Genomic DNA, 9,492 nt, shown 5'->3' on the forward strand with positions numbered 1-9,492 from the left:
AAAGACCAGTCACACTCTCATAATTTATTTTGCCATTAAACGTCTCTGGTTTTTCTCACTGTCTCTTATGGAGGTGGGGTTACTAAAATCTCAGGAACACGCTTTTCTTTCAGAAACCCACTTTACAGGTGGCCCCAGGAAGCCACTGGCATCTTCCGGTGGGACCCTTGCTTTGGGGGGGGGGGGAAGGGTCTTGCAGGTATGTTTAGCCATGCGACATGATACTTCAAAGATTGATCACATTCCTTAGTCTGCTTGAGCACTGAAATATAATCACTTTTCAAACGTCTGCTACATACTGTTTTCAATTCCCGTTTTCCTGTTGGTGCTGGCCTGCCCAGAAGGACGGACCAAAGGGCGGTGCTGTGTGGGCGAGGTGCTTTATGAATGCCAGTGGAGCGCCTCCAGTCCGTGGTGAAATGCCCTTTAGTGTCCCTCAATGTAGCTAATTTTTAGGGCACAAGTCTCAGGAGAACACCTAGTGACGTCAATTCTTCAGAGGAGAGTTTCCTGCACCAGGTCCGTGGTTAGGCGAGGCTGCTTGGCTGACAGATGGGGCCGGTACCCGTGGGCCCGGAGCCATGTGAACAGAAGGGGCCCCTGGACCCTGACAGAGAGGATAGACAGAGCCGTGGGGGGGAGTTTAGGGCAGTGTGCAGGGAGGGAGAGAGCAGGCACGGAGGGCTTCTACATCCAGTCCAGCAGAGAGGAAGAAAATCAAAAACAAGCAGATGGGTGGACCGCGCGAGGTGATTTGAATTGTGTAACTTGCTTAAGAGACTAATAAAAACGCAGTCTCTTGAGGGAGGGCTTCGCTGCAGGCAATTTTGGAAAATTGGAAATTTAGCTAAGATGGCCAAAGGGGAATGAACTCTGAGAAGAATAAACAGGAAAGTACACAAATGATCAGAGTTTAGGTTTTGATTGGGGGGGGGGGGGTCCTCTGCAACCGCCACGTACTTGAGAGGCCCATTACAACTGCTTTTTCTAATAGAATACAAGAACGGATTTTTTGTTTTGTTTTGTTTTGATCATCAGTTCGGCAAAATAATTAATCAAAATGGTCTGGAGAATGACCTAATGAACTGAGAACGTTCCCATGATGCAATTGTCTTTTCTTTATTTGTGGAGATGGGGTTGAAATCCAGGAAACTGCTTTGTAATAATTTAATCCGTGTGTGTGTGTGTGTGTGTGTGTCTGTGCACGCATGAATGTGCGTGTGGTAAAAAGGAAGGAGCCCAGGGCTTTGTGCACTTTCCGCAGGCACTCTACCACTGAGCTGCAGTCTCAGCTCCCTGATGGTGGAAATCTGTTCATCTGTCTGTCTGTCTGTTCATCCATTACTTGCCTGCTTATTCCTTTATGGAGTCATGTAACCCAGGCTGGCCTCAAACTCACTATGTGTCCAAGGATGACCTCGAACTTGTGATTCTCCTGCCTCCATCTCCTGAGTGCTGGGGTTGCAAGCTTGCTCTACCCATTCCCACAATGCTGGACATAAATCCAAGGTCTTCATGAGTGCTCAGCAGTCACTCTAGCAACTCAGCAACATTCCCAGCCTGTGAAGGCTTTTGAAAAGAAAAGAAAAAAGATAACTGGCTGGAGACATTCTGAATAAGTTGAACCAGAGGATCCAAAAAAAAAACTTTCCTGGAATATTAAATTTCCACTGGATATATGTGCATTTCTGTAAAATATCTCTGAGCAAATGTGAGGGGGCCTGAGTTATGTGTCACACAGAGAGGTCGATGGCAAACAGGTGATAGGTGGATGATAGACAGATAATGCAGAGATGGAAGATAAATTGACCATAGGTAGTTTTTGTCCTGAAGGACGTTCCAGGATCTCCACGGGTGACGTTTCTTTAACTCTGCCAGTGGAACTCTACTGGGGAGGTGTTTTTTGGGGAGACTTTCAAATGCATATGGGTACGCTCTCTTGAGCATCAGGACACTGCAGCCCGTGGTCAACACAGACAGGAACTGCCTCTTCATTTGTGTCTCTGTTCTGTAGCAGACATTTTTAATTGACGAGTTTGTTTCATACCTGCGGACTTGCAGTTTGAGGCCCGTCAGAGCCACCGGCAATTTTGCAGATAGCCTGGGCTACATAGAGAAGTGATGTCTCAGGAGGAGTGTGATCTGGCAAGGTACCACAGCTGGCAAAGTGCTTACCATGGAAACACTGGGGTCAGTCCCCAGCACCCAAGGAAAAGTCCAGGCATGGTGCTACATGCTTTGCCAGCACTGCAGAGGCAGACACAGACAGATCTCTAAGGATTGAGCCATCTTTGTTTAATCCATGATCCTGGGCCTACTAAGAAACCCTCTCTCAAAAAGATGGGTAGTGCCTGAGGAACAATACTATAAAATGACCTTTGCCCCCCCCCCCCCACACACAGGGCTTATATATCTGCTTACACACATCCACCTACAGAGTTTATATTTGGTTAGAAGTTAAATAGATACCTTGCAAAACCAACTTACTGGGCCAAATTCTGCTCCCATTCACCACCATTCTGTCCCACCCAAGTGACTAGCCTCTATCTACCTGTTTTTCATTTGCAATTTACAATGTTGTCATTTCCACGAACAGTACAACACAAAGCTCTTATGTTCTAGGAGCACCTCGTCACCGTGTCCCCAACACTTGCCAAGCGAGAATAAGACTGTGTTATTCTTCCACAAGGACCAGAATTCGAGTCCCAACACCCATGTCAGGAGGCTCACAACTGCCTGTAACTCCAGCTCCCGGGGATCTGACGCCTCTGGCTCCCATGTGTACACACAGTATTTACACACATATACCTGTGACTAAAAGTAAAATAAATAAGTAAAGTGTTATTACTCCTAATCATTCTGGCTAGTGATGGGCACTAGTTATCACACATCTAAAGCATCAGAGTTGGCACCAAGTGATGTGATGTTGAAGAAAACTATAAAACAGCAGCTGCCAAAATGACTTCTCTCTCTCTCTTTCTCTCTCTCTCTCTCTTTTAAGACAGGGTCTCACTGTGTAGCCTTGGCTGGCCTGGAACTCACTGTGTAGACCAGGCTGGCCTCAGACTCAGAGTGCTCTGCCTGCCCCTGGCTTTTGAGGGCTGGGATTAAGGGTGTGGGCCACCATGCCCAGACACTTTTTTCCCTCTATTAAAATAATGCTGTGGGGTTCTGTGGCTCCTGTGCTATAGTCTCACCAGCACTAGAGAGACTGAGGCAGGAGGATTGCTTCTGGTTCAAGGCCAGCTTAGGTTTCTGTTTTAGACACGTTCCTATATCGCTCTGATAAAATACCACAACCGAAAGCAGCTTAGGGAAGAAAGAGTTCCTTCTAAGTCCCAGAAGGAGAGAGTCCTTCGTGGAGATGGAGGGGGCAGCACGGTGTCCAGAGCAGGAAACTGGCCGCTCACGTTTCTTCCACACACAGGAAGCAAGGAGAAAACAGCAAGTAGGTGAGGTTGTAAAGCCCAGTGATGTATTTTTCCCAGCAAGTCTCTACCTCCTAAAGATTTCATGACTACCCCCAAGCAGTGCCAGCTCTGGGGCCTGAGTATTCAAATCCACGAGCCGATGGGGGTCACTCACCACAGCTGTTCAGTGGGACCCAGGCCATCCTGAGCTACAGACTTAGATCCTACCACAAAACAAACAATATTCCCAAGCAATTATGTGCAAGCAGTTCTTCTGTGAGCTCGGGGAGGCGGAAGACAAGTGTGACAAGAGGGGCTCTGTAAGAAGCAGCTTCTACACTTCCGGAAGTTGCTTTCCCAGGCGGCCTTCTTAGTCGTGTGGCCTTTGTGACTTCCACCATGGCGTATCTTGGCCAGGGCCAGAGGGTGCAGAAGGTGATGGTGCAGCCCATCAACCTCATCTTCAGATACTTGCAAAATAGATCTCGAATTCAGGTGTGGCTGCATGAGCAAGTGAATGTGTGGATGGAGGGCTGTGTCATTGGCTTTGATGAGTACATGAACCTTGTATTAGATGATGCAGAAGAGAGTCATTGTAAAACAAAGTCAAGAAAACAACTGGGTCGGAGCATGCTAAAAGGAGATGATAATACTCTGCTCCAAAGTGTATCCAACTAGAAATGGTCAAGCATGGGAGAAGTTGTGATTGGAAATCCGGTTTTTAAAGACATTCTTTGCGCTGAGAACACCCTGAGACATTTATATGTATTGTTTTAGTGCCCCTTACCACTAACAATAAATGCTGTGAGATTGTTTTTGTTCCAAAAAAAAAAAAAAATAGAAGCAGCTTCTAGTGGGTCTGGTGACTCTAATTCAGTGTGTGTGGGGGAGACAGAGTCCAGCTGAGGGAGCTGAAGGGAGTGTGGAAGTTGAACTTGCAGCTGGAGAAAAAGCATCACACTTTGGTTGCATTTCATCCACATGGCCGGTGTTGGGCTTAGTTCCCTGGGTGGAGACAACAGAGCTGGCTAGAACAAGAAGGGAAAATGTGTCTGACGTAATAAATCAGTCTTCATATGAAAACTACTACAAGATGAGGTCCTGGGAGGAGTCAAAGGGAGGCAGCATCTCTCCCCCTGGAGCACAGCAATAGTTCTCACTATTTGCAGACCATGTTTTCATCCTTGTTTTAAGTGTGTCATTGCCCTTCATCTCCACAACAGCTGAGGCTCTGGCTGGTGGGTGGTTCATTTTCACCCAACAAGTCTAGCTTAGAATTATCACATCAGCAAGGATGTTTCCAGAGACATTTAACTGACAGGAGTCACCTTAAATGTGGACAGGGGCACTAACATTTTATACCATACAATTGCCGAGTTCCCTGGCTGCCAATGAAGTGTGACCAGCCACCTCGTGTTTGGCCATCACACCTTCTCTGCCGTTGTGTCCCCAAACTGTAAGCCAAAATGAATCTTCCCTTGCTTAAACTTACTCTGTCAGCAGCTTTGGCACGACCAGAAGAGTAACGAATGTAGGTGGTGCTTTTCTTCTCCTTTTCCAGAGGGAGAAACAGATGCTCAAAGGCACTCAAGTGTCCATGGTCCCTCCACTGCCAGCCTTGTGGTTGGGCTCTGGCTCCTGGGTCCTTCCCATCAGCACAATGGCTTCCAAGGCAGCTGTTTTTGTCTTCCTCGAGACTTCTATCATAGTGCTGGGTAAATGAGGATGCTACAAGTGCCCAGGAGTCATTTGTGACATATTCCACAGGGTAGAACACGGCAGAGGTGATCTTTTAGCTCTCAAATATCTTTCTATATTTAGTAAATAGTAATGAAAAACATACAGTCCAGTTCTGAAACATTCTATTTTGTTCCAGGGGCGCTAATATTTTATACTACTGTTTTGTATGCTGTGCATCTATTTCATAACTGTAGAATCTTCTAGAAGGAGATAGTAAATGCTGAAAGTCCTTAGGCAATTTGAGAGATTATGTGAAGTAAAGTATATATCTTTGAAGTGCGACAGACCATTTTTCCATTAACTTACTGTTGTGTTAACTTTTCCTGGAAGACTTGAACAATGTCACTTACTTTGATAGAGCATCAATGGGACCAAAGTAATGATCTACCAAATCCAGCCTGGTGAAAACAATGAGTTTGTTGGGCTTTCCTCACCAGACAAAAGATTGCCCAGAACAGCTGTATCACCAGAGTCTCACCGGCGATGAAGGACAGCTTCTCACAGCTGCCCAGAGTCTCCTACCCGCAACAGCACTTTCAGTTCACTTTTCATTCTATGCTCTATTAAGTCTCAAAGCCAGCACACACCTGTAGCAGAATTACGTGCAGGTGATGCAGGAAGGAGTGGGTGGAACCTGGGGTAAATGTCCTATGGTCCTCCCTAAGTCTCTCTTCTATGAGGGAACACCAGCAAATCTGGTGTTCTTGTCGAGAGGGTCTCTGGCAGGGAATCAGACCTGCTCTGATTAGGATGGTAATGGCTATGCTACGCTCAGAAGACAGTGTTTCACAGACTTATAAAGACAAGCCAACTCAAACACCAGTTTGACTTCTATTCTGGAGAAAAAAAAAATTGAGTTTCACAAGCAAGTCAGCTTTGTACTTCTGAGTAGCCACACTTTTTCTTCTGCTTGACCATAAACTTCATGCGAATCAGGTGATGTCTCTGTTCTGCTTCTTCTCCATCTTTTCCCCCTGTGGAATATAATCAATGACTGCCCAGGGAAGGATCAGAACCGCTGTTTTCTCTTGGGGAGAAATCTGAGTTGGATGGAGCTTGGGAAGGCTGTGGTGTGCTCTCAATATCAAGTTAATTCTGCAGATGAATTTGAACATTGAACAAAATCCATGTTCGAACTTCCACGGCTCTACTCATTGACTCTTGAAAACAGAATGAGAAGTTAAATTCCAGCTGATACTTGTCATCAGCCAGTAAAGCAGATGACCAGACACAGAACTGAAAAGAAGGGGTAGTTGTATAATGGTTGACAGTCAGTGTAGTGAGAAATCTACAATTTTGATTTTTTTTTTTTTAAAAACAGAAATATTGTAAGAATGTGTTTTGGTTTTAATCCCAGGTGTAGGGGTATGGGGCTGCTTCACAGCGGCTGACTATGATTTGCCTTGTACTCTAGCAGAGGCATGGTTTTGCCAGCTGCAGATAGTTTCTGCGAGCGTGTGATGTTTGGAATTTTGGGGATTTTTCAGAGGGTGTATGAATGCTAGAGTCCCGATAGCTAGGGTTGGTGGTTGGTTGTCATTCAGGGATGTTGTTGGTTGCAGTTTGTTAGGAGTCAGGCTCAAAGAAGAAAGAAGAAGAAATTAGATTCAGGGGTCTCCTCCCCCCATTCTTTCTTTCCTATCCAGTAATAGTGAATGAAATGGGGTGGGGGGATAAAGGGTGAGAAAAATAGGAACCCACAAATTAGCTAAAGCCAGCTACAGTTCAGCTTTCTAAAGTCTTGTTATTATGTATATCCTATCTAGACCCTGGAGGCAGTTGTATAAGAGAAGAACTGTGAATTACGTACTTTGATCCCAAGATCCCCTGCCAGACATTTTACTTCTGTGATCAAATGGAATTGCCTGTTGTTTATCAAGATAGGTATTGGCTGCCTATGTCTCACAGACTGGGAAACTAAGGCTTTCAGTTAACTAATTGGCCTGAATCCTAAGTCTAATGATAAAATCTGCTTGACAATTCCCTCACTGAAGAAACATCCGGGCACTTTAACAAACAATGTAACAAAAATTTTGGAGAGAAAGGCACACAAAGAGCACTGCCAAAAACCTATACCCTGGGTTACCTGTGTGTGCTCAAGATTTAGACCCTGAGAAATGTTAGGGCTGGAGAGATGGCTCAGCCATTAAAGGCTAGGCTTACAACCAAAAATATAAGAGAAATGTTAGCAGAGGCTGATGCATTTCAGGGTAGAGCAGTCAAATCACAAGAAGCCAATTAAGTAAAACCAGAAACACTCACTAGGGCACAGAGGTAGATCAGAATATAGATGTGCTATAATGCATTAGAGCTTAAAGCAATAACAACAAAACCACAGGATGGGCAATAAAAATGAAAGTGTGGCCCCTACGCAAAGAAAAATACAGGCAACAAAATCTGTTTCATCAGGACTCCAATGTCAGGCCTAAAAAGGACTTCAATAGAATCATTCAAAGAGCTGGAGTGAAGTAGAGCCTGGAGAGGTGGCTCAGTGGTAAGGCACGCTGCTGAAGTGTGAGGACCTCAGTTTGGATCCCAGAAGGCACGTGAAGCTGAACACCACGGCGTGTGTGTCTGTAGCCGCCGCACTCAACAGAGGGGCGTGGACAGTTACGTTTCGTAAAGGCCTGGTGTACACAGCACGGATAAGAGAGACTGTTTCCAATAAGCTGGAAAGAGAGGACCAACACCTGAGGTTTGCCCTCTGACCCCACACATGCAGCCCAGGACCATGTGCCAGCATTCGCACACATGGACACACACATGCATGAAGATTAGAAATAACTAAAAGGAGGACAGCTAAAGAGGGGATGGAAGCCATAAGAACAATGTTGTGTCGAAGCAGGAACACCAGTAGGGAGACCCAGTCGTACAAAGGAACTGGCAGAAAATCAGAAAGTGTAATAAGCAAAGAGAACGATCGGCCACAGAGGCTCAGCAGATTTGAAGAGGCAGGAAGACTGCAGACCTGAGGACAGTCTGGTAGAACTCAAGAGCTCCGAAGAACAAACGGAAGCAGAGAACACAGTAAAGTAAACGAGCCTCAGAGAACTATGGGATACATTGAGACGACAGCGTATCACAAAAGGAAGAGCAGGGTAAAGCGGAAGTAGTGAGAGAAGTAGGGGAAGTATCTAGAACCTTACAATTTTGTTTAAAAATATGAGCCTACACATCCAAGTTCTCAAAAATTTAAACATATAGTTATCAACACATGTACTGTAAGGTGCACTGAACTAAAATGCCCCCCAAAGAGCAAACCCCAATTCATGAAACTATGAAGAAAAAAATTGATCACGTGTAGCGTTCAGCTTCATGATATAAATAGCTGAATCTTCATCTGGAACAATGGGGACCAGATACTTAAAATGCTGAGAGGGAAAAGGGGCCAAGTGAAGCCGGCATTTGCTGCTTCATGTGTTCTTCTATATTCCACCCTTCTCCACTCCTTTTTCTTCACCCTTTCAGCACCTTAGCACTAGATAAGAGAGAGAGGAGAAATGATAAAGGAAGGGAAAGAGATTCCTGGATAAAGTCAGGGGGCAAAAGTTAGGTGATGTTGCCCTTGGACCACTTCCTGCTGACTCGGGGTGTTGAGTTGCTTGGGTCAGTTTGATCTTCGAAGTCAGGAGATCTAATTTCTTCTTGTTGTTTCTTCTTTAAGCATGCCTACTAACAAACTTCAACCAACCTCACCCCACCCCCGAACGAGCAACAACCACCAACCCTGCTTCTTGGGGACCTACCAAACAAACAGCAACAAAAACGAGCTGGTTGTGATACACAGCTGCAGCCCCAGTGCTGGAAAGGCTCAGGCAGGAGGATTGCACAAGCTTGAGGCCAGCTTGCTCTACATAGTAACAGGCCCTCCTGGCTTACAGAGTGAGTATTGGTCTCAAAATAAATAAATAGGGGCGGGGGAACTGGAGAGATGGCTCAGCAGTTCGGGGCACTGTGTGCTCTTCCAGAGGACCTGGCTTCAATTCCCAGAACCCACATGCTAGCTCACAGTTGTCTGTAACTCCAGTTCCTGGGGACCCAATGCCCTCTTCTGGTGTGCATGTAGTAAGGTAGGCATACACACAGGAAAAAAAAAGAACGGAAGGAAAGAAAAAAAAGAAGGAAGAAAGCAAGCAGAAGGGTAGATAATAGGGTGTGCAGGAAGGAGATGAAAAGACAGAAATAGCATCAACTCGCCCGTGGATGAGATAGTCAAGAGCCTACTGAGATGATGGAGCTCTGTTGATAGAAGGGAGCTAGGGGGTGGTGATATATCTTAGGTTCTCAGTAGACCCGAAGAAGAAGAAGAAGAAGAAGAAGAAGAAGAAGAAGAAGAAGAAGA

General features: G+C 45.6%; 1 protein-coding gene across 1 annotated transcript; it reads left to right on the top strand.

Moving 5' to 3' along the window:
* Positions 1–3,799: 3,799 nt before the first annotated feature.
* Positions 3,800–4,235, top strand: LOC129672358 (small nuclear ribonucleoprotein E-like). The gene has a single exon (XM_055601770.1). The coding sequence runs from the start codon at positions 3,810–3,812 to the stop codon at positions 4,086–4,088; it is 279 nt and encodes a 92-aa protein (XP_055457745.1). The 5' UTR covers positions 3,800–3,809; the 3' UTR covers positions 4,089–4,235.
* Positions 4,236–9,492: the final 5,257 nt, after the last annotated feature.

This window comes from Psammomys obesus, unplaced genomic scaffold, assembly GCF_907164565.1.
Source record: "Psammomys obesus unplaced genomic scaffold, mPsaObe1.curated_primary_1811, whole genome shotgun sequence".
Taxonomy (NCBI): domain Eukaryota; kingdom Metazoa; phylum Chordata; class Mammalia; order Rodentia; family Muridae; genus Psammomys; species Psammomys obesus.

Excerpts from the sequence above, each read along its gene's own strand:
- LOC129672358 (XM_055601770.1), top strand. The coding sequence starts at position 3,810 with ATGGCGTATCTTGGCCAGGGCCAGAGGGTGCAGAAGGTGATGGTGCAG.